This window comes from Sceloporus undulatus, chromosome 5, assembly GCF_019175285.1.
Source record: "Sceloporus undulatus isolate JIND9_A2432 ecotype Alabama chromosome 5, SceUnd_v1.1, whole genome shotgun sequence".
Lineage (NCBI taxonomy): Eukaryota > Metazoa > Chordata > Lepidosauria > Squamata > Phrynosomatidae > Sceloporus > Sceloporus undulatus.
The window spans coordinates 189127457-189153009 of NC_056526.1; the positions used below are offsets into that span (position 1 = coordinate 189127457).

The following is a 25553-nucleotide window of genomic DNA, read 5'->3' on the forward strand; positions in this document are numbered from 1 at the left end:
GGTCCTTGTGGTCACTTCCAATTCTAGGATTCTAAGATGAAGGTATTGGAAAGAGGGGAGGGTCTGTTGCTCTGTGGTGAATACAATGGGGGCACAGGAGGGGGGTCTGGCACTTTCTTACTCCCTGCCCACAACCAGCAGGTATGTCTCCTCTCTGGAAAGCCTTGCAGTCCATAGGACACTCTGGTCTGTCAAATCTGAAGCCAAGGTCAGTTGACTGAGATAGCTCAGTCTCAGTGGTCTTACAGGAAATAACTATTGATCTTATGGCGGGAGCCCTCACCTGTGTTGAAGGGAGCTGTCCATATGTGGCTTAATACAGGTCCATGTAGACCAGTGATCTCGGAGATGGCAGGGGCTATCCCTTTGCCCAGATTCAAGAAATGATAAAGCTAGAAAGCTCTCAACAGAGGCAGGAAGGACTGTACTGGAAATTCCCCCATCCCAGTTGAGCTTCAGAGTTGGTCCCATGTAGAAGAACAGCGTGGAGGGTTTTTCTGGGGCATGTCCCCTCCCCAAATTTCTGTAGTTGTTAAATCTGTTTCCCCCCCTTAAGGACTGGTCTGCCTTCTCCAAAGGAACAAAGAATAATACTTGATTAGTAACCCATTGTAGAAAACTTGCCTTTTTCAGTTGGAAAACCTTAACTAAGAAGGTCTTGTTTCTTTCTCCAAAAATGGATATGTTCTAAGCCTCCAGCTGCTATTGTACCATCTTGAGGTCAAGGGTAATGTTACAACTTTCTTCCCTCTACAAAGCACTGTCAGAAGCCAGACTGAATGATCTTGATGATTTTTGGCATGACTTGGAAGATACTTAAAAATGTGTTTTTCGATAGAAAGGCGAGCACTTAGAATTCTGGCCACAACAGCTTCATATTACTCTCTGAGGTCTGTTTGACTTCATACTTCTGAATGTTCAAACTCAGGAGATGGAAGTGGCAGGGAGGAAAACAGAAGGATTTCGTAAAGGCATGCAGAGGGTATTTTTCTGTTTGTTTCATCTGTCTGCAAAGTCTGTGTGCTTTCAACTTTGTGAGACTCTGCGCACTTTTGTGTGGTGTGCTAATTTGTTTTGGCATTCCATTTTTTTTCTTCTGAAATATGAACCAGAAAATCCTGGAAGCTCTTTTTGCTGTGCCAGATTCGGAATAACTGGCTGGCTCTCTTAATTTGCTGAAATGAAATATACAGTGCGTACTAGCCTAACAACTTGCAAATGTAGTTTCCTTGCCATAGGTGGGAGAGGCTACTACTTCTGTTAGCTGTAAATCGACATTGAGCATACTTGAGCAAATCTGTTGCAGAAGGAATGAGTGCAGAACTCCTCTTCACTGTTTAATGTGTAGCTTTTCTCCTCTCTTACTTGGTAAAATGTCAACTTGCATCTGCTTCTGACGTGTGACGCTACTGCCAGGAACCCACGTTCAGGCCAGTGTGAGTTCTTGCGAATATTTTTTTATCAGAAGATCCCTGTCTGATCTAAAGCTGAGAATAGGTGGCATCTAACTTCCATCTGAGATGAATAGAATTTATACAATGAGTGAATCTGTAGGAGATGAAGTAACCTTGGAGAGAAGTTCTTTCACATTTACTGAAGATATTCTGGGAGAGCATTGCATTGAATACCAACTTTGATTTAAAAGAAATGGAAGGATAAGTAGTCATAGTTGACCCTTTTGTTGGTTATGCTTTGTTGTTTAAAGATGACAGATACAAAGGAACATCTTGAAAAGTTACTGTGTCTCTTAACAACTGCTGTGGTGACAGCAAGTTCTCAATGGGAGGGGGAGAATATCTTCCACGCATAGGGTTTAGGATTTGGGATGGATAGTGAAGTTGGCGAAGGCTATGAAACAGAAGGGAGACAAAAGAAATTTGTTAAAAGTGCAGCATGTTATTTTTTGGAATGATAAAGTATGATATTAAAGATCCATCATTTGCAGTACAGAAATGGATATAAACCTGATTTACGGCAGAAGAACTTTCCATGATCTGAACTGTGAAAAATGTAATCTCAGAGTTTGAAATAATAAATTCACACAATACGTCTCTTAAATTGCTTTCAGCCTTTCCTGTCACATTCTCAAATAAAATGTAAGGATCATGAGCAGGCTAGCTCTCCATCACGTTGCCAGCTACTGTCCTCAGGGACTGACTGTAGAAGGACTTTAGACCGAAAACAAAGATTGGCTAGTTGGCTTTTATAGGGGCACAAAATTCAGAGTAGTTTCTATCCTACAGTTGTGGGGATGCAGCTACTTTGGCCAGTAAGAATGACCGAAGAGTAAGGGAACTTCTGATGTCTGTGCTGGAAGGTACAGAGTAGCCACTGTTCAGTGGCAACGGAGGGATGCTGTGAGAAATCTGCAGTCCTGGCTAAGGACTGCTTGCAAAGTTGGTGAGAACCAGGCTCTGATAGCGTGGCATCAGGATCTGAGACAACACACTGGGTGTTGGAAGGGTGGCTGGGACAACCTGGGAGGCCTTTGATCAAAGAACAAAGATCTTGGCAATATACAGTGGGCCTTCCACATTTGCTGGGGTTTGGACTGCAGGACCCCAGTGAAAGTGGAAAAAAATACAAATAATGAAAACACTGTTTTTTAACCCAAGAGAACACCTCCCTAGAAATTTCTAGGTCCTCCAGCACAACTCTGTGGTCAACATCTGCCAGACAATGACTGTAGAAATGCACTGGAGCATCTACAAATGCCTAGAGTAGTGCTCTCTCTAGGCCATCTCTAGGTCCTTCAGGATGACTTCTGGCTGATAGTGACCATAGAGTCATATTAGAGGAATTAGATGTGTCCTAGAGAGAACACATTAATCAAATCCACGAATAATCAAATCCGCAACAATCAAAGTGGCAAATGTGGGGGGCCTACTCTACAGCTGGGGAGAGATTTTAGGCCTCTCTGCTTGAAGTAGGAATGGTTCTCAATTAAAAGAGAGCTGTTTCATAAGCAAACATAAGAACTGTGTTGCTGGATGAGAACAAAGGCCTATCTAGTTATGGTGGTTTTTCACTTAGTGGCCAAATAAGTTCCCAGCAAGTGGGACAGGGGTAGAACAGCAATTCTTCTTTCCTCCAAATGACTGATGCTATACACTCTTCCTAGTGGAGGTGAATGTCTAGCCATCCTGACTAGTAACCATTGCTTCCCTCTGTCCTTGTGTATTTGCTCAGTGCCTTTTTAAAGACATCCAAGTTGGCAGCAGATGGTAGCAAAATCTACAGTTTTAACTCTACTGCTTGTGAAGTTCAGATGTATGTTCTGATGAGACTGTGTTAGGTCTCTTGCCACCAGTTGGCATGGTAGCAGATGGAGAGATGATTTATGGATGATCTGAAGACATGGGCAAGGAAAGATGATTGGAAGCAGGAGGAAGCAGAAGGAAAGCCCTTCAAGTTGATCCTGGCCTTCTTCCAGGAAAGAGGCAATTGTCTCACTGGCTGCTCCTGGGTTAGAAGAAGTAGATGTCTCCTCTCACATTGTGTTTTTGTTTGAGGATTCAGAGGGATGTCATGTTACATTCCTTCTAGATATGTGTTTACGTTTTGAACATGGTGCTCTCCTATTGAACTTCAGTGACTTTCCAGGTAGCAGACCAGCTTAACTCTCTTCTGTACAATATCAAAAGTGAAATGTCTTTAAGTATCAGCTCTAAAACAAAACCAAGAAAATAATGCTCAGTTTTGCAGAGTGTATGCATGTGTGTGAGAGAAGCAGTGGCCTAGTGATTTGCATTCATAGGGCTCAAAGGATGTTTAATGCTATTCTCTTGTTTAAATATGGTGTAATGGTTGTGTGTGTTATGAACCTCTTTTGGTACATGGTAAAGGGGCAAAGTATTAAGTCTGTACATAAAATAGTGATTCTAAGGAGTACTCTGTCAATATTATCTATTGAGGCAGGATTTTGTTGTGACAGTAGTGTATAGCCAATTGCCAACCCAAGTTTCTGAATTGCAACAGTAAATGATTTTGTTTGTCTTTTCTCTTCACAGATTGCATTTTCTCAGCACAGTAACTTTATGGACCTGGTACAGTTCTTTGTCACCTTTTTCAGGTACTCTAAGCCACTGTTATACTCGTTTCTTTATGAATAGTAGTGCTTAGCAGTGTTAAACTTGTAAGAATTTGTGTACTGAAAAGCAGCGAGTGTATTAAATCATTCTCTAAAAATGATACATACTACTCCTTTGAAAAACCTGTAAAAACCTAAACACAGCTTGTGGTCTTAACTAGAGTAGACCAGTTGAACCATTGGAATCTACATAAAGGTTCACTTAACATTTATCAGTGGATTCAGCAGGTCCGCTCTTGGTGAGACAAGCAACTGGATTTGGCCCAAAAGGTTTGGATGGTTGTTGTAAATCAAATTTAGCTGCCCACAACTTTCTCTGCCTCATCTCACCAATGGTTGCTTGTCTTCCTAGGGCTAGACAGTTTCTTCTCAGTTGCACACGTTCCTAGGCCTACACATAGACTGCATTTGATGTATTTGACTTCACATTGTATTTGTACCCTTTCACTTACTTTAGTTGCTGCAGTTGTCAAGTTGTCAGCATACAGTGGCTATGTTTGTGCAAACCTACAAACCAAGATTCCAGACAATCCAGACTCATCATTCATGAGAGCATGCTGTGTTTACTGTCCAGTGTCTTAGTCTCATGTCTTAAATAATTGTAAGCCACTTTGGATACTGTGGTGGGCGATAGATGGATAGATAGATAGATAGAGGTGGGAGAAAGGCAAAGTACCAGATAGATGGATGAATGGACAGACAGATCTATGTCCTGGTGGGAACAGCTCCAGTAGCTAGAAACTCAGCTATAAGAATAATCATAGCAATGCATCTGAACTGAGGCTCCTGCTTTCTCATTCGCCCAAAGAAACTAGCATCTGAAACCATGATCTGAAATTGGCTTCCATTCCCTGGCTTGTTTGGGAGTGAGAAATTAGAAGTGTTAGCATCAGTAGACCTTTACTAAGCTGGTTCTTCCTGTTGAGTCTGTGCTTATTAGAACCATACTTGCTGGTGGGAAAAGCCAAGTAGGAGTGACCACGCAGCATGTTGCAAGCCATTCCTATTGTAAGATGAAATGCTGCTCTTTGGCCATTCTGACTTATTGTTTTGTGCAAACACAGTTTGTCTGTCTTGTCTGGTGAGAAACTTGAGTGCTAACAATTAATGCTAGCCTCCAAGAAGAAGAGGTACTCACATCTGAGCACTTTAAAAGTTATGGGTTGTCAGCAGCTATTTTAGCCACATTTAGATTTTTCAGACTTCCAGTGTTTTGCCCGGCAGCTTTAGAGAATCCTCTCTAAGCTGAATGTTTCCCTTTTCCCTTACCATCACAAGCAGTTGAAAGAGAGTGGGCAGGCAGGCTCCTGCAGTCTTAAAAGAGGTTAAAAGTTGCCGATGTGTTCCATTCCTCCAGCCAGTATCCTACATTTTTATGTGTGTTTACATTAATATTTGAACATGAAAGATGTTTTTTCTATATGCTGCTTCTTTCATTAATATTAAGTATTACAAGCCAATGCCAAATAAAATTCACACCCAAAGAAGTTGCAGGTGTTCTTGTACTGATAGTGAAATAAACACAACCAGGTCCACCATCCTCTAAAAGACCAAAATGAGGCTTTGCTGTACTCACGCTGTGCCAATATTGACACCAGGCTGCTAGTATTTGCATATGTTGTCTTAGGAGTAGAGCCTAAAAAGAAATCATTATACATGTTTGGAAGGAATTTAGGAACATCAGTGTAGATTTCTTTTTCTTTCTCAAGGATGTGGTTCACCTCAGTCACAAGACTTCTGCTTTCATAGTTGAAACTATGTTGTTTTTAACTTACTGTATATACTTGACTATAAGTCGACCTCATGTATAAGTCAAGGGCAAGTTTTGGAGCCACAATTAAGGTTTTTGATATGGATGAGTCAAGGGTAAAATTTAGGGCATGTAACAAAGGTCCAAAGGACGAAGCAAAGGGAAACAGTGCCAAAGAACTTAGAAAATTCCAGTAGGCATAACTGTTTGTGTTCACACTAAAGGCTGGATGGATGAGAGAGCAGAGGGGTTCGGTGCTTCCAGGACAGATTACATTCTTGCCTTTCACCAGGGAATGGATCCTTTTTTTAAAAAATGAGAGTTAAAGTACAGTACTTGCATTCATCCATGGATAAGTTGACTTGGTTTTTTGGGTCAATTTTTGGACTAAAATTTCCAGACTTATACATGATTATACACAGCATGGTTTAATATGGTTTAATATACAGTATGATTTAATCATTTTTAACTTTTGTAATTAATGTTTTAGTTTTACCTTTTTAAAATTATGATAAGCCACCTTGAATCCCATTCTGGAAGAAAGGCAGGATATAAATTCCATAAATAAAAAATAAAATAAAATAGAAAGCTCATTAAGAATCCTTCCACTTCTACATTCTTGTTTCCTCCTACTTGCCCTGCTTCCATTAAGAGAGGGCATTCCAAGGACCAGTGAATGTAGTGATGTTATTTCCCAGGGTATGCTTACCACTGTTTGCCTAAACTATTGAGTTGGATCCCTTGATCTTGAGAAAAGCAAAAAGTAGTAGCAGAGGATAAAAAAAAATTCAATTCAATGACAAGTTAAGAGAGTCTTGAAAGACTACAATATTTTTAAACCATGTGGAATAAGAGTGCATTTCAGAGCGCTCAGGATGGAACTAATCGCAAGTGCTTGAACCTATACAACTGGGTCAAGAACTGAGACAGTTAACTATACATCTCTGCTGGCATAGCCGCAATCTAATGGTTGGTCTCCCTAAAGTGTGGTGTTACCCAAGGATTGGTGCTCATGTGTCCCAGTTTGGAATGGTTCTCTTTAACGAAGACATATAAGTGAGATTCAGCCTCTTTGAAATGGGTAGCAGCAGTAGGTAGGGTCTGCTGCTACAGTCCTGCAGCTGCTTCAAAGTGACAGACCAGACTCCTGCCATAAAACAAACTCTGCCATGTGAACTCATGGACAGCTGCTGCCTCCTTGTGACAGTTCTCCAAAGTATGTGCAAGCCATTGGCAGAGGCAGAAAGTGTTCTTGAGGGTGCTGAAGAGAGAAATTTGGTACAGGTTATTCCACAAATACTTCTCCATGTTAAAAAAAAAAACAACTGATGGCAATGGAATGGGTTATGTGAAATGAAGTAGAAATAGGTTCCCCTTAAACTCAGCAGGGCTTGGCTGAAGTAGAGCCCCAAACTTTTTCTGTGACTGCTCCAATCATTGGCCAAATATGAAGAGTTTGAGAGAGTTACTCTCTGGACTGTCACTCCCAGAATCCTCTTGTATGCTAACTCAGGGATTACAGGTATTGTAGTTTACTGCAAATGTGACAACAGGCAGCAATTTGGCATATGAGCCTGATTATTGTAACTTAATATTTAGGCACCTAATGTTCTGCCTCTTTTCCTGGACGGAAAAATGGAACACGTTATAGTCACCTCTCTGGTTGCTTTTTGAAGGTTATTGCACCAACGACAAAATTTATTTGCCAGCTGTAGTTGGCAAGCACTACAGTTTAATTGGCTTAAATAATAATTACAGAACAAATGGAATACAACTGGTGCCATATGAAAGCTATTTAGACCTCCCCACCCTTTTTCTTCCTTTCAAAGATGAAAGAAAAATAATTGAGTCCTCTCAAAGAATGAATGTGACATGAGAGGCGCAGTACAGTCCCATGGGATTCGGCTTGGGTTCAGCTCCCATCTCAGCCACGGGGGTAATTAGTTGGCTTTTAGGAAGTCACTTTCCGAGCCTCGCGTTCCCATCTGAAAAATGGGATCATAGTGACCTCTCTTGCTTGGTTTTTGATGAGGATTAATGATAGCATTTGGCTCCTTCCTGTTTGGTGCCTTGGGGAGAGAGTGGGCCTATCAAATCAGAGCGAGTGAATAAATCAGTCTGGGCAGGGTTCATTTTCTAGTTCAGTTGGTTTTATAAATAAAATGTTACCTGTGATTAAAAAGGAAACAGAGCAAACATAGATTATGTAGGCTCCCTTTTGCATATTTTTACACATTCTGGTTCCATTTCCCTTGCTGGGTCACAGCGAGATCTGCATTAGCAGGGCCTTCTGTCAGCACCGTCAAGTGATAACTTGATTGAATTATGTCGACGTTCTCGACTGTGAAGGCGGGTGATGTGGCCTCTCTCCAGCTTTGTCGTTCACCCTTCACAGCAGCACATCTTACTTGCTCCCCCCTCCAACTTTCAAAATGCCTGCTGTGCACCACCTTACAAAACAGTGTCATGAATGTTAATATTGCCAAGTACTTTGCATGCCATTAGTATCTCTTGACAGAGGTTCAAGGCAGTACCGTGCCATTTTTTGTATTGTTGTTATGGTTGTTGGTTTAGCTGCTACAGCTCCCAGCATCACAAGTGAAATGGAAATACGTAGATTGTGGAGTTTATTTGCTCTTCCTCTTCCTTCCTTTTCAGCTGTTTCTTGTCACTGCTCCTTGTGGCTGCCGTGGTTTGGAAGATTAAGCAGAGCTGCTGGGCATCGCGACGAAGAGAGGTGGGTCAAAATGACAGAATTGCTTCTTGCTGAAACAACCTGTGTTAGTTCCTTGCATCTGTTCTCATACAAGATGCCAAGTACACAAATGACCTGGTTTCTATTAGCAATGGGATTGCTTTTGTGCTTTGGAGTACATCAAAATATGATTGAGTGTTTTTTTTTTAATCTGACATTCCAGAAAGCTATACCTACAGTACTCAGGGCTTCTGCAGTCTTCTTTCAATGGCCAATCTTGTAAAGCCTTCATGATTTACAGAAAGTGGGAGACAGGTTGTCCTGTCTCCTTTCCTTTAAATATTGCAAAAGGCATAAAATGGCAAAAGGAACAGATTACTTTCTGCCAACACCTGCTAGAAATGAAACAAGATTTTGCCCTTCTCTTCCCTGACTGTGTTTCCACACATGTGCTGACAGTTGGGGTGAAAGAGCGGGCCTTGGTTTACCACCTGCAGAGCCTTCGGAGGAAGTAAGAAGCAGCATTGTTTCTACTTTCACCAACACCCCTGTGGAAATTGGGAAAAGAACCCCCAAAAGTTACAACAAAGTTCTGCCATTACTCACCCTCATTCCCAGCCTGAGAATTTGTGAAGAAGGGCCATGGGAATATCTTCTTTCATTTCATATGGGGCTTTTCAGAAGCAGCAAGCATCTCTTGTGCTGAAATTTAAAGTTGTGGCCCACTGCTTTGACGTGTTGTAGAAAGACCTCACCAGTCAATATGAGAAAAATGGCCTCCTACATTTGAGTTGTTATGTACATAGGGTCTCTGTTTTCCTTAGTCTTGGAATACAGTAATTCCACAAACACTAAATATAGTAGGAACAGAGAACTTCTTCAGAGCCAATGCAAGCCTTCTTCAGTGACTGCCTGAAACAAAAGATCTAAACATAAGCAAGTTCTGCTTTGGTCAGGCCTCACCTGGAATACTACATCCAGTTCTGGTCACAATTCAAAAATGATGTTGAGAAGCTGGAGCATGTCCAGAGGAGGGCGACCAAAATGGTGAAGGGTCTGGAAATCATGTCTTATGAGGAGAGACGTAGGGATATGTTTAGCCTGGGGAAGAGACAGTTAAGAGGTGATTTGGTAGCCCTGTGTAAATATTTGAAGGGGTGTCATACTGAAGATGGAGCAGGCTTGTTTTCTGCTGCTCCAGAGACTAGGACACAGAGCAGTGGATGCAAACTATAGAAAAAGAGATTCAGCTTCAACATTAGGAGGAACTTCCTGACAGTTAGAGCTGTCCGACGGTGGGACACACTCTCTTGGAGTGTGGTGGAGTCTCTGGAGGTTGGAAGGCCATCTCTTGGGGGTGCTTTGTGTATTCCTGCATGGCAGAAGGGGGTTGAACTGGCTGCCCCTTGTGGTCTCTTCCAACTCCGGGATTCTAAATGTTTTGCCTGTTTCATGGTCTAGGATACCTAGGGAACACCCCCAAATTCCCATATGCTAAATGCCACACATATGCCTAACAGTTTTAGCACCCCACTATTTTGATGTTTCAGTGCACAGATTGAATTTCCTGGTACTTTCTGTGATATTATTATTATTATTATTATTATTATTATTATTATTATTATTTCTGAATTACTTTGGAATTGGCCGTTTTGCTTTTAGATCCCATTGCCTGGAGGGAAACTGTTTGTTGAAGCAACTGTGAAGGAACTGTTTTGGTCTATTGATCATCTTCTCCATTGCGATTAAACCTCCAAAAGTCACTAAATGGTATAGTTGAGGGATTGTCACCAAATCCACACATTTCATAATACAGTAGGCCATTGGTATCTAGTGGGGTTTGATTCCAGGACCAGCTGTGGATACCAGAATCCATGGATGCTCAAGTCCTATTAAATACAGTAGGGTAGTAAAATGGTGTCTTTTATCTAAAATGGCATAATCAAGGTTTGCTTTTTGAAATTTATACAGTGGGCCCTTGGTATACACTGGGGTTTGGTTCCAGGACCCCCTGTGGATAACAAAATCTGTGGGTGCTCAAGTCCCATTGAATACAATTATATATAAAGTGGTGCTCCCTATATAAAATGGCAAAATCAAGACTTGCTGTTTGGAATTTATACATTTTTCCAATATTTTCAAACCATGGATGCTTGAATCTGTGGATAAAAAAATCCATGGATACAAAGGACTGACTATATTTTTTTTTAATATTTTCAGTCTCTAGATGGTTGAATCCGTGGCCAACTGTGTAACAAATACCATTTTTGCTTCTGATCCATTCTTCCTTGCCAGGACCCTTTGTACAGTACAGTGCACCCACATCATGTGCGGGCACCTTTTATGCGGCTTTCAGCTTATGCTAAAAGCCGCACGAGCCCCATTATTTTCAATGGGGCTCAAGCATACGCGCTATTTGCCTTACAGAGGGGGCTGGAACAGATCCCCCACGTAAGGTAAGTGCACACTGTATATGTTGAACTAGCACAAAAAATATGCAACACAGATTTGTGTGTGTGTGTTTTAATATATTTGAGGAATCCCTTGGGTCTAAAACTGGGGACAAAAGAGGACTATGCAAGATGAATTAGCTCAAAATTTAGGTGGTGATGATGTTCGTGGTTGAGAGAGACAGGGCTGGCTGGTTCCTTTGTATGGAAATCAAGGTGAAATATGGTGTGTCATATCATCCATTCTACATTCATGTGGTCCTTCACTACCATCATTACTACCTTTGCACCAATTGTAGTTTTTGCAATATTTCTTCTTTTCCTTCTTGCCATGTTGGAAATCAATGAAGGAAGCAGCTGTGCTCAGATTGGCACCCTTAACTCAGATCAAAACAGTGATCTTAGAGTTACTAGACATACCTTTAGATAGTTTTAGCAGGCATCTGTAGAGAGCTGGTGACTTTTTAGCTTTGCAGTCAACATCATCTTACGGCTGCACTGTCATAGGTTTTGTTTTGTTTTGTTCCCTTCCTCCTTTCCTGTCTATCTATCTATATCTTTTTTGCAAGATTGTCAAGAGATTTGCCATTGCCTTTCTCTGAAGCTGAGAGTTTTGTGACTTGCCCAAAACCACCAAGTAGGTTTCCATGGCTAAGTGAGGATTTGAACCCAGATCAACTTTATGCCCAATGCTCAAACTACACACCACAATAGCTCTCTAGAAAATAATACCAGTTTTCAAATGTCATACCACAGGTGGAGGTTACTAATAATGTGAGAACTGTATTTAAGCATTTGGTCAAGCAATAATTATTTTTACAGAGTGAAAAGAGGTCACTTAGTTTTCTCCAATCAAAAAACTCACATGAACATTATTTTTGAAGAACTGTTTCTGGAAATACTAGGGGAGCCTGAGCTAGGCTCTTATTTTAAACATATACAATGCATCGCATAATGCCAATGTGAAAATGATAGGTTTTAAATTAAGCTTGCACTCATACAGTGGAAAGTAAGTTTGATAGAACAATGGGATTTACTCCTGTGTTACGTTGTTTAGAACTGGGGTGCATAAATGCTTCATGTGCATCTCTTTCACATGTTACTTCCTGCAAGTTATGCTCTTGGCGTGTTTGTGGCATTTGCTTTGTCTCACTCAAAAAGCACCCATGCCGCCATACCTTTCTTCCAACTATATATGGCATAGATTTGAAAATTCTGGGACCCCAGCAGGGCTCCTCCCATTATTTGAACAATTTGGGTAAAACGGAGTATAATAAATTGTCTGAATGTTACTGTGCCAGCTTACATTGCCTATTTAAATCAGAATGATTCCTTTCCTTGAGCTATTCATATTGCTTAGAATTAGAATTCTGTAGAATTGCCATGGCTACAATTTCATATACTCCAACATGTGTTTATATTCAAAGGGCTTGTCTCTCCTTTTCCTGTGCTTGTGATCTGATGCTTATACTGTGTCTCCCTTCTGGGATAATAAGCTGAGTTCAGGCATTTGGGTCCAAGAGTGGGGATTATCCCTGAACTGATTTCCCAACCTGAAAGCCACTCAGTGAGCCCCAGAGTGTATTAAAAACACTCCCAGATCCACACAGAAATCCCTCTGGAACCTCCTAGCACTCACCAAATGTCTTTATTTCGGTCACGCTCTTTCTCAAAACTTAGGAGTGGAGCATGGCTTTGGCGTGGCTTCCGGACTCTTAGGACGCATGCATCATTTAAGCAGTAGACCTCCAAAGTGACCTGAAGCAGTTTTATTTTGGCCTGTCTGTATGGGGCCTACGAGATATTGGGGAGCACAATTGGCTGTGGTGGCTCGCAAGGAGGTTGGGAGAGGGAAATTAGTACCAGCTCCTGTACAGTTGGCAACCCTGGCATACCAGGCATATATAGATGCATTCTAGATGGGCTCCAGGACTGATGATTAGGAGATGTGACCAGGCAGGATGGCAAAATGGCCCTGTCTCAAAAAGGGTGATATTAAAAGAATACCAGACCCAGGCTGCGTCCATACTACAGAAGTAATCCAGTTGGACACCACTTTAACTGCCATGGCTCAGTGGTTTGAAATTGTGGGAACTGTAGTATGTTGTGGCTTCAGAGTTCTTAGAGAGAAGGCTCGATGCCTCACAAAACTACAGTTCTCAGATTTCCATAGTTTTGAGCCATGGCAGTGAATGTGGTGTCAGACTGGATTATTTCTGCAGTGCAAATGCAGCCTCAGTGGGTCAAACTCACATTTCCTTTGTCTTATGAGAGATGGTGATCATGGAAATCAGTGGTTTGTTCCTCTGCTGAAAAGGCACTACAGTGGGCTCTTGCTATCCACTGGGGTTTGGTTCCATGTCCCCTCAAGGACACCAAATCCCATGGATGCCAAAGTCCCATTCTGTGCAATGGTATATAAAATGGTGTCCCTTACATAAAATGGTAAAATTTAAGTTTGCTTTTTGGAATATATAGCTGGGGATGCTTGAATCTGCAGATAAAGAATCCATTGATCTGGAGGGTTGACTGTATTTAAAGAAAATGGATAACCAGGGCAGGTGGATTTCTCCAGAGTTCACTGGGGTTTCCAGTTGATGAGCCAAAGAAAAAGAGGGACCATTCAATACCCTCATTGTGAGATGATGCAAGGAACACGCAGACAAAGACTTTGCAAAAACAGAAAGGCCATTTCATAGTTTCCCTTGCTATATTCCTTTACCCTAATGTTCACATCTCTTGTGAAATCTGGTTTAGCCTTAGCAGAGGTCTGTTGCTGCAACAAAGTACAGTCCCCAGAATTCCATAGCAAGGAGCCATGCCAGTTAAAGTGGCGCCAAACCAGATTATTTATGCAGTTCTGATGGAGCCTGTATCACGCTTCCTTCCTCCAACTCTCCTTCATGTCTCATTTGTGGGAGCAATATATATCAAGAGAGCTGTGGCACCCCATTTGGTGCCATTGTTTTCATCAAGTTAAAACATGTTTTTTTTAATTAAAGCCTTCGAGGCTAGCCTTAATTTATTTTTTTTCAAATGTGCAGGTACATGATCTTAACTGTTTTAGTGTTTTGTACTGTTTTAACTTGGTTTAAATTGTCATGCCAGGTTTATCTATAATTGTTTTACATTGGTTATATTATAAGGCTAGAGCAAGTTGACATCTGCTAAGAGGCCAGTGCAGTGACTCTTTTGTTTCTTTGTGGACAGAAAGGCAACCAGGGAAAACCTCTGAGCTGTCCTTGCTCTCTTCTGCTTTGCTTTTCCTACGGTTGAAGAGACAACAGGTGGTTAGAGTCCAGAGGTTTGCCTTGAGCTAACTCTGGCAGCAAAGGGCAGGTTATAAAATCCACAGAAATAAATACAAGCTGTAAGCAACATGATGAGTGTTTGGGCTGCAGCAGCAGCAGGAGCTGGATTTGGAGGATGAATGGCCATTTTTTTTAATAAAAAGAAAATTCTCAATCTTTTTGACAAGAGTATAAAAATGGGAGGGAAGGCTTCCTGGAGCTTTAACATAAAAAAGTTAATTGGGGTTTATGCTGGATATAGGCTGAGAAATACCGCATGCTGCCTGGAGCCAAGTTGAGGCATTTACTGATGGCTTAAATGGAAAATGTCAGTGGTGTGAAGTTATCCTCTGGGCATGTGTTTTTTGAAAGTTGTAGAGAGGATCAGTTGGTAGCTGAGCTTTTGCTCAATTTGGTTTGTTATATGTGGTTCCTGTTCTTTAATTTCAAGGGATAGACAGATCGACCAATTTCTTTCCCACCTAAGAAAAACCAGTGTGTGATAAATGCTCTGCTGCCAAGGAAATGCATATAAGAGCAACAGGCACATGCAGAGTCTAAACTTAAAAATTCTGGGAACAGCGAAGTGTATTAAGCCAGAAGCCAGAAAAACGACTCAACGCCTGCCACGAAATGGATCAAAAGAAGGGCTGTGAAAGGCTGGTGAGGCAGGGACTTGACAGATTTGAGGCACTCCTTGGTTTGTCTATGCAGGCTCTGGGACTAAACTGTGGGAAGAACAAAACAAGTGGAAAAACTCATTCCGAAACCTATTGATGAATGAACTTGCAGGCTTCTTGTTGCCATTTAACACTGAGGAAGGCAGCCATGAACGGACCAGAGGCCAAAGTCCCCTTGACAAGCCCTGCAGCCTGCACACCCCTCCCCCCCACAGCAAGCCTAAATAGTCCCATTTTCCTTTGCAGTCCCTCTCAAAATGGCCAAAGGAAGTAATGTCACATTATTTCTTGTCACCATTTTGAGAGAGACTGGATTAAAAAATGGAGGTGATTGGGTGTAGTACTTGTGGGGTGTGTGAGGCCATATTTTTGCATGTCGTCACACATTTGGGGTGCATCCTGTAGTTTTAAGGCACAAGTTGCCTAAAAACTGCTGAATTAAAAAAATGGAGGGGTTGGGGAGGCTTGAAAGGACTTGTGAGGGCTTGTGTGTGTGTGTGTGTTGCGTGCCTCCAAGTCATTTCTGACTTACAGTGGCAATAAGGTGAACTATCATGGGCTTTCTTCGTTCAGAAGAGGCTTGCCATTGCCTTCCCCTGAGGCTGAGAGCCTGTGACTTGCTCAAGGTTACTCTGGATTTCAATGGGGGAACCCTGATCCCAACAAAGGTCAGGTCCAGGAGCCACTTGCAACCCACAGATTTCACTTTCCACCAGGGTTGGTTGGTTTAAAAAATGGTTTACACTTGGTTTAAACCAAATGACTTTTTTTAAAAACACACACACACACACACACACATTCTGTTTTTTCTAAATTATTCATTCTTTTAACAGTTAGGCTGTTATTATTGTTTCCCAGCCCTTTTACTAGAACATCAATGACTGTTTGAATGTAAACATTTTAACTTTTAACAGTTTATTGGCAGAATTCAAAGATATAGACATATTAATCTGTAGAATCAGTATGTAGAGAGATCTTGTAGCATCTTTGAGACTAACTGGAAGAAAGAAGTGAGCAGCATGAGCTTTCATAGACTATAGTCTACTTCTTCAGATGCGTTTGGCCCAAATGCATCTGAAGAAGTAGACCTAAGTCTAGGAAAGCTCATGCTGCCAACTTCTTTCTTTCAGTTAGCCTCAAAGGTGCTGCAAGATCTCTCTACATACAGTTCATCAGCAGTTGTTCATGGTTAGACCAGAATCCAGTGTCAGTTGCTTTTTTTTAATCACTTAATTTTATAGTGCAAGAAAGGCCACTCAGAAACAAATCCTTCAGTTAACATAAGTTCAAGCAAAACGACTTGCTTTAAAAGAACACTTTTAAAAAGAACAATTATTATTTAAGCTAGTGGCCATAACATCTGAACTGCATTTTGCTACTTAATTTTCTCCTTTAGTCCTATGTTTGTGTTGATTTACACACTAATGCAACCCTTCCTGCCCACCAAAACTGGGCTTTTCCCCAGCCTAACTTTGCATATCCCTATTCTAGCAGGATAGAATAGCCATGAAACCCACTGGGTGACTTTGGGCAACATACTCTCAGCCTTAGAGTCGGCATACATTGGAAATGACTTGAAAGCTCATGCCATGCACACACATTCTAGCAGAATCTGGTTGATATGTGTGTATTTCCCTCTGTGTGTATGTTTTCCAGTGTATTTATTCCTTTTCCTATTGCCCCATTTAACTTCAATAAACTGTTGATCTAACATTATGGTTTGGCTTGATGTTGCTAGATAAAGGGCGAGGAGTCAGCGTCTGTAGGTTGTCCCTGGTTGTGCCACATGTTGCACAGGTGGCTTGCCTTTTCTGGGTTTTTTGGCATTCCCCGAAAGGCTCTTGGCTGGAGACAGAGGCTGCTGAGACCTGAGAGAATTTTGCTGGGGTATTGGAGCGACAGAGCAGGGCAGGTCGGAGCTTGCTTGGACTCAAGTTGTTGAGAGTCTGGGTGACAAAAAGGTTAAATAAGTTTTCAGAATACAGCCTCTGCGCCGTGAGAAACAGTGATTTAGAATACAGTGTTGTATGCATTCTTAGAAATATATATACAACCTGTGTGTGTGTGTATGTGCGCACGTGCAAAATAGGGCCAGCATGGGGTAGTGCTTGAGTGCTGGACTATGACTCTGGAGACCAGGGTTCTACTACCAGCTGAACCATGAAACCCAATGGGTGACCTTGGGTGAGTTGCACACTCTCAGCCTCAGGGGAAGGCAATGGCAAACCTCCTCTGAACAACTCTTGCTGAGAAAACCCCATGATAGGTTTGCCTTAGGATTGCCATAAGTTGGAAATGACTTGAAAGCAAGCAACACACACATATGTGCAAAATAGTAATTCCTTCTCATAGTGACTAATGTGCCAGTATCAATAACTTCATGTACCGACTAGCAGAATATGGTGATATGGATATGAAGCTTTATAGTTGAAGTTGCACTGGCTTTCAGGTTTATAAGAAGTGAATCTTATTTCACAATTTTCTCTGCTCTTCAATGGGAAAGGATGACACTGATTTTTAAAAATCCCCCTACTTAACCCAGCCTGCCACCTCTTAACCTGAATCAAACATATTTACCCTTCTTCTTCCGATATTTACAGGATGGGAATCATGCATGTTTATCGGAACAAGAGCAGGACACATTGCCAAGCTTTTGGCCAGGGTTTAAACCTGCCGTTATATTATCTGAAGTAACATTTGCAGGATCTGGCAAGGCTGTGTTGGAGCCCATGTGACTCGGACCTAGTAAAGGGGAGTGAGTGGTTCGTAAATTTGTACCCTTTTTTCTCTCTCCACTGAGCACCGTAACAAAATGGCTTTCAGGCACTGTATTTTCCTACTAGAGGAAATGGAAACAAGAAAGAATGCTTGTTCGAGGCTCAGAATGATACAAAAGACAGATAAAATTGCTCCTTTTATTACATGACTTTTGGAAAGTGATAGGAAGCATGAAGGAGGTGGTAGAGAATAATGCTTGAAATAAAACCGCAATGGCATCATAAAGAGTGCATCTGTCTACAGCCAAGTCTTAATATGTATTTTTGCCCCCTTTCAAGCTGCTTTTTCCCTTTATATCCCTTCGGGATTGCTGTCATCAAGTTCTTAACTACATTCTGAGGCTGATACCAAGGGCTATGAATCACTTTGGGCGAGTCAGGTAGGGAGTGGAAGACATCTTCTGCCAGTCTTAACTAGTTGATGGTCTGGGTAAAATAGCACAATACTCTGAAAGCTGTGGTGGAGCGTGGTGGAGTTATTATTAAAATACTGTGCCACTGTTTCGTACCAGTGATACTTGGTCCACTTGACACAGTAAGTATGTTAGCACAGTCAGCTCTCCATTTCCACGAATTTTTTTTATCCACGGAATCAAGCATTCGTGGCTTTAAAATAGTTTAAAAATATCTCATTGTATTTAACTATCTTTGCCATTTTATATAAGTTTACTATCCCATTGTATTTCATTTGAACGTGCATGGGGTTTGGTATCCCTGGAAGGTCCTAACACTAAGCCCCAAGGGATCACTGTGTTTTTTTTATGGCTTGGAAATGTTCAGTTTTGGAAGAAGGGTGACAGAAACACAGACTGAACTGGGAATCTTTACCAAACTGTTTTCTTCTACTTTTTTATTTTGTTTCCATGGATTAAAAGTTAAAGGAGACATCCAGTGTGGTACAGTAGTTTGAGAGTTGGAGTATGACACTGGGGACCAGGATTTGATTCCCCGCTCGGCCATGGAAACTCACTAGGTGACCTCGAGCGAGTCACACACCCTCAGCTCCAGAAAACCCCATGACAGGTTTGCCTTGGGGTTGCCATGTCAGAAGTGACTTGAAGGCTCACAGCAGCAGCAACCAAGATTAAGGATGGTCATTGTCTCTGAAAATATGACACTGCCCATTCTTCAGTGGCTATGTTTTAGGAGAATATGGAGATACTATTTGGAAGACATAAAAGGCAGTAAATGCTGATTTGCTGTCCTTTCTCTGAACCACAAGAACAGTTAAAATGAAATACAAAACTGGTTTTGAGGCTGTATTGCTAGGGTGAGAGTCATGTGCCTTTCCAGATGCAGTTCCCAGCATTCCAGACCATTGACTGTGTTGGCTGGGGCTGCTGAGATTTGCAGTCCAGGAACATCTGGACTGTGGTGTGATTCCCACCTTGCTGAATCATGTTTCCTAGGAGCTTATGAGGTAGTATGGATCTGTTTCATCTAAGCCACAATTTTACAGGAGACCCAGGGACACTTTCCTCCTACACTCTGGAGACAGCAACCATAGCTACTTTGGATTTTGTGTAAATCCCCAAACAAAATGTAAATTATAAATAGAGGTAAAAGAAACGGTTTTGGCCATCGATGTCATTAATGTTCTTGACACAGGAATTGCTGGTGAATGTGTTTCTTTTAGTGACTTCACCCAAGTCCATAATTTATTGGGTTCAAACTCAGCAGCCTGTAATGACCACCTTCAGTACAAGGCAAATGTCATGGGTCTTGAATTTTTTTCTCTGTCTTGGATTTTAACCCAAGCCAGTGAAAGAATTATTCTGCTCCCAACCACTTACTTGTCATGCATTACCAAGGAAGGAAAAACGTTCTGACATCTCCACACTCCTTTTTAAAATCATTTTAAAAAATTAAAAATTTTGAAATTCTAATTTTTCAAAAATCTGGGGTCTCTCCTTTCTTCTCCCACTGAAGTCACCTCACTCCCATCATCTCTTAAAGCATTTTAAAGAGATACAGGCAAATGCCACAATGTTTCTGCCAAAATACAGGTTTTTGACCAGAATGGAGGAGCCGGCCTGCAAAATTTGCCCTCCTCATCATACCATCTTAAGTAAGGACAGAAACAAGAAAATGCAGGCATCTTAGTAACATCTCCAAATTTGTTCATGTTTGGTTTGTAACATCTTGCATGATGAAGAAGCCAGTGGAGCTGTGAAGGCTTGCAACAAGTATATTGTGCATTTCAGTTGGCTAATAAAGGTATCACTGTTTGGTGGAGTTTTGTTTGAATTTGCTAAATGGCCAAGACAGCTACCCCTGCATATTTTCTGATGTAAAGGGTTAGGGAGAGCTGACAACAGAAAAACTAAATATTTCAGTCTTATGGAAAGTGCTAGCAGATATCAGCAAACTAGTGTGAGGGAAAAGAATTATTTACACAGCCAGAGAGAGTGAGTTCATTGTTGCTTAGTCTAAAGAGATCCCAAGTAAGAGAGTTCATTTTTGGTTTTGGTGCTTGCATGTTTTGTTGTTAACAAATAATAATGTTCTGCTTTTCACATTAGCAAGCAAGAGCACTCTTTGTATTTGACTCTGTGGGGAGCATCCCCACAGACTCCCTGGCCCTTCAGATTTATGAGTCTACTCCTGCCTGGATCACCACCAAAGAAGCATTAGGAGCCTGGTGTCAAATCTGTCTTTCCCCAGAATGGAATTAAGTATGGCAGACTTGGGACTGATGCTGAAAATGGGAGCCTTACATCTAATTCTCTCCTCTACCCTCACTCCCTGCAATGAAATGCCTAGTGAAATTCCTGATAATTCCTCGGCCCACATCTGCAGCAGGTAAAAGTGCAGGACATAGAAATCTGCTGGTGGACACACCACACCACACTCAATTTCAGTAGCCATGGAGAACCACAGGTAGAATTTCTGTTTTTGGTAGCAAATGTAATTCATTACTGTGTCTTTGTCCTTTGCATAGAACTAGATTTCTGGCATAGTAGTTTTGAGTTTCTGGGCCAGAACTATTGTCCTCTATTGTTCTAAATCAACAGATGAAGGTGAAACTGAAGCTGAAGAAATTGATTCATAGGTCGCATTCAGACCAGTGGCTCTTTGGCCATCCCTGGCTTAGAGGAATCTATAAGACCTATTATAGGGTGCATCTACACTCCAGTGGTCCTTCTACATTCACTGTGATTAGAGGTGAAGGATCTCCATGAATGTGGAAAAAATGCAAATAAAAAACCAACACTATTCTTTTTACCTAAGAGAACACCTCTCTAGGAATCTCCAGGCCATGCAGTGCAAATCTGTGGTCAACATCTGCCAGAGGCTGATCCTAGAATCATGCTGGAGGACCTACAAATGCCTAGAGAAGTGTTTTCTCCTGGAACTTCTAGGTTCTCCAGCACAACTCTATAGTCAACTTTAAACAAAATTGTGCTGGAGGACCAAGAGTATTAATAAAACCCACAAATAATTAAAGCTGCAAAAGTCAAAGCTGCAAATGTCAATAATAAATAAATAAATAAATAAATAAATAAAAAGTTTATTTTTATCCCGCTTTTCCAACTTTGATCAAAGCGGCAAGAGCCAACTGTATAGAAATAATGCCATGTAACATTACTTTTAAGTGCTGTAGCTCCATCCTGTGGAATCCTGGGATTGTAGTTTAGCCTGCTCTGCCAAAGAATGCTGGTACCTCACTGGACTTCAAACCCCAGGATTCTGTAGGACGAAGCCATAACAAAGTGGTGTCATGCTACATCATTTCTACAGTGTAGATGCACCCATAAAAACCATACAGTTGGAAGGGGCCACAAGGACCATCAGCTCCAACTCCCTGCCATGTACGAATACACAACTAAAGCACTCCTGAAAGATGCTCATCCTCTGTTTAAAGTCTGCCAAAGAAGAAGAATCCACCACCCTCTGAGGCAGGCAGTTCCACTATCAAACAGCTCTTACAATAAAGAAGTTCTTCTAATATTTAGGTGAAATCTATTTTCTTGTAATATGCAGCCTTTGACTCATGTTCTAGTCCAGTGGTCCTCAAACTGTGCTCTTTAAGGGATTTTGGACTTCAGTTCCCAGAATCCCAGACTGTTGGTCAACATGCATCTGGGGGATGAAGTCCAAATCTCATGAAAGGCACAGTTTGGGGACCACTGTTCTAGTCTCTGGTGCAGCAGTAAACAAGCTTGCTCCATCTAATACATGACATCCCTTCAGATACTTAAAGATAACCCTCCTGTCACTTCTTAGTCTTCTCCAAGCTTAAACATATCCAGCTCCCTAAGCTCTTTCTTCTAAGGCTTGGTTTCTAGACCTTTCATCAACTTAGTCATCCTTCTCTAGGTACTTTCCAGCTTGTCCACATCCTCCTTCAACTGTGGTGCTCAGAACAAGACACACTATTCCAGGTGAGGTCTGACCAAAGCAGAATAGAGTGGTACTGTACTATTACTTTCCTTGATGTACACTCTGTTTTTCTATTGATGCAGCCCAAACTGCATTGGCTTTTGTCATTGCCGCATCACACTTGTGGCACATGTTCAGCTTCCAGGTGAGGAATAAAGTGACCAAAGCAGAGTAGAATGATATTACTGCTTCCCTCAACCTGGACACTGTTCTCCTGCTGATTTCATGGACTCTCAAGTTTCCTCCTTCAAGGAATGGTACCTTACTGAAGAAAATGAGCGGGAAAGGATGAGATGGAATTTGCCCATTTGGAGAATTATAATAACCTTTTCATAAATATGCAGAACACTTTTCTGGTTTTGAGCTGATGGGTGTCCTTGTTATCATAGTCCTTCCTGCTTCTAATTTACATTTGCATCAGACCTCGCTGTAGCATTAGCTCTCCTTGTCCCTCAGCTTATTCTACTTACTAAAGGTCATCCTTTGTATCTTCCTTGTTTGGGGCCTGGTTCTGATAAAATAATGTGTTTAATCCACGGCTGATTAAGATACATTTGTCTTGTCTTTTCACATGGTACCAATTCTCAGTTGGTTGCCTCCTATGTTTGCTATAATTTGAAGTGTGAAAATGCCTGTTGAGAAGCATTTGAGTTGTAATTCCTCTGCCTGCTTTCTCCCCCATCTTTAAAAAAAACAATCCAACCTAAACGTGGCTTGCAAAGTTGGTTACAAACCTAATTAGCTAACATTAATGCAATCACTGCCCCAGGGAAGTGGAAACTTAATTTTCAGCTATGATGAAAATGCTGCCAGAGAATTATTTATCCATTGTCTTAACATGATGACTTTCTGTGGTAGCAGAGCGCTGCTGCCCAAATTATTCTTTGAAAGGACACAGCATTTCCCTTTCCAGTATGTAAAGTGTCCATGACTGCAACAGCACTGCAGAAATAATACAGTATAACACTGCTTTAACTGCTAGGATTCAGTGTTGGGATTTGTAGTTTGTTGTGGCATCAGAGCTCTCTGACAGAGAAGACTAAATATCGCACAAACCTACAAATCCTAGAATCCCCTAGCATTGAATCATGGCAGTTAAAGTGGTATCAAACTCCATTATTTCTGCAATGCAGATGCAGCTTGTGTTGCCTGATTATAACATCTTTTAAATAGAGACGAGAGAGAGGTGAGATTTTCTCAGCTCATTCATTGTGAATTGTCCAGTTATGTAGTCTTGGGGAAGCACCTTTGGTGAAGCCAAAACCAAATTGTCCAGTGCCCAGGTGGATTTGCCAACCCTCTGCATGCCAACCCAACTTTCGTAAAAGAGAGATGGGATATAAACAATAGTGGCTGGTGGGTCCCAGGTAAGTGGATTAGTGAATCCACACCAGATTTTGATTCAGGCTCCACCAAAGGTGCTGAACCTCATCCCCAAAATAGATCCAGCATATTGGAAAGCTCATTTGAAAGTATATAAAACCAGGAGTGAATGCATTGCCTCACTGACATGGCAGCTACTGACTACTACTGGATGTACATATAATAAAATAAGGAAACCAGAATCCTATCTAATTGCTCTAGGCTTGTCCACTTAGACATGTATCCTCAGGTAGCAGACTCTGAGCTACCATCTGCCTGATTTGTCAATCTGTTCAAACTGTGAACATGAAGCTGAAAGAGAAGAGGGGAAGCCTTGTGAACATTTTTCACTCCTGTTTCTTCAACCCAGAACAAACAGGTTGACTGCTAGCAACTCCTGTGCTGGATCCCATTGAGAATTTGATTTGTTTAATCTGTGTCCCACCTTTCCTCCCAACATGGGACCCAAGACTGCTCACAGCATAGATTAAAACATAATACAGCTAAAAACAATCATTATAATAAAGTTTAAAAAGCAATTAAACTATCTTATTCAAAAATAACACTATGTGTAAAAAAGATTTAAGCCATTTAAAATACACCAATACACACACACACACACACACCCCAGCCAAAAGCCATCCTAATAAAAAGATCTTTCCCTGCCAGCGGAAGGAGAGAGAGAGTGTGTGTGTGTAGGGCAGGCTAGCCTTCCATAAGAAAGAGTCCGACAGTCTTGGAGTACCAGTGATGGCGAACCTATGGCATGTGTGCCAGAGGTGGCACTCAGAGCCCTCTCTGTGGGTACACATGCTGTCTCCCTAGCACAGAGTTTGCCAGAGTTTCTTACTAGAAAGCCAGAGGGACGTGGGTTCTGGTGGGGTCTGGGTTGCAGTTTGGGCACTCGATCTGTAAAAGGTTCACCATCACTGGACTGAGAAGCCTCTGACACTTGTTCTATGATAAAGTTTGGACCAAGAAAAAGCCCCCTCCTAAAGATCCTAAAACCTGGACAAGCGCAAATAAGGATTATGTGCCAAGGCTCCAACCCTTTTCCAAACCTCATTCCTTTCCTTCGTTGCCATCAGCACCTTTAACTCTGCTTCAGTGTGGTGTTTGAATTACAGCGTTTGTCTCTGTTCTTTTATTTTTCTGTTAGTTTACTTTAAAACCTTGGAATTCATTCTCGCAGCTCCGAAGAAGAGCTATACTTGTGAGGTTTTCTGTTTCCTTTTTTTTCTGCTTCTTTTGGAAAATCTCATTTCTTCAACCTTTCAACTGTGTTGACATTCCCCATCTTCCAGCCTTGTATGAGCTTATTGATACTGCCCTGTCCTGTCTGTGTTGGATCACTCTTGCCTTTTACTTGTCATATGCCCCATGGAAGGCTCCTGTCATTATTTACAAAAGAATTCTGTCACAGTTGTGCAGTTTTGTGCCTGGAGGTTGAGCGGCATCTCATCCCTTTCAGTTCCAGCGGTAGGTTTAGTGCCGTTTTCAAGAGGATGTGACATTAATAACTCAAATTTTGCCTGCTCCAGAATTTGGTGGGGGGTTTGACAGCCACTACTGTTAGGGTTGCAAAAATAAAACATGAAAATCAATTTATTCTTGATGGTATAATATTTCATCCTATATATATATATATATATATATATATATTTATTCATTAGAGATGATGTATTGTCCAACTGATTCTTTTTAAACCCCAAGGTTTGGTAGCAATAATTGAGAGCCACATTTGTATTGCGGGTTTTACCTCCTGGAAGAATTAGTATTTTAAAATAAATCCCCAGGCTGAAACGGACAGAAACAATCTTCTTTTAAAATTCTTTCTTAAACAAGAGTAAGAATTTATGAGGAAAACAAATATTGGTGGTAACACGAAAAGGGCACATTTCCTGGGTAGGTCTATATCTTGTACTTGTGCTAATGGTCCATTTCCATTTTGAAATCTGCCTAAGCGTTGCGTTACTTTTAAAAAGAATCATCCTAGCAGTTGGCTGGACTTTAATTTTGATTTTATACTGTAGATTTGGCAACTTGTAACCCTTACAGCCGCCTGCAGCCTGATTT

The 25553-nt window shown here is 41.4% G+C and overlaps 1 protein-coding gene across 1 annotated transcript in view; it reads left to right on the forward strand.

The window, feature by feature from the left end:
* The window catches only part of ATRN (attractin), a 212175-nt gene that overhangs the window by 132407 nt on the left and 54215 nt on the right, over positions 1–25553 (forward strand). Inside the window, exons 25-26 of the mRNA XM_042466476.1 lie at positions 4011–4072; positions 8499–8577. Coding sequence (XP_042322410.1) covers positions 4011–4072; positions 8499–8577 — 141 coding nt within the window. The remainder of the gene's footprint in view (positions 1–4010; positions 4073–8498; positions 8578–25553) is intronic.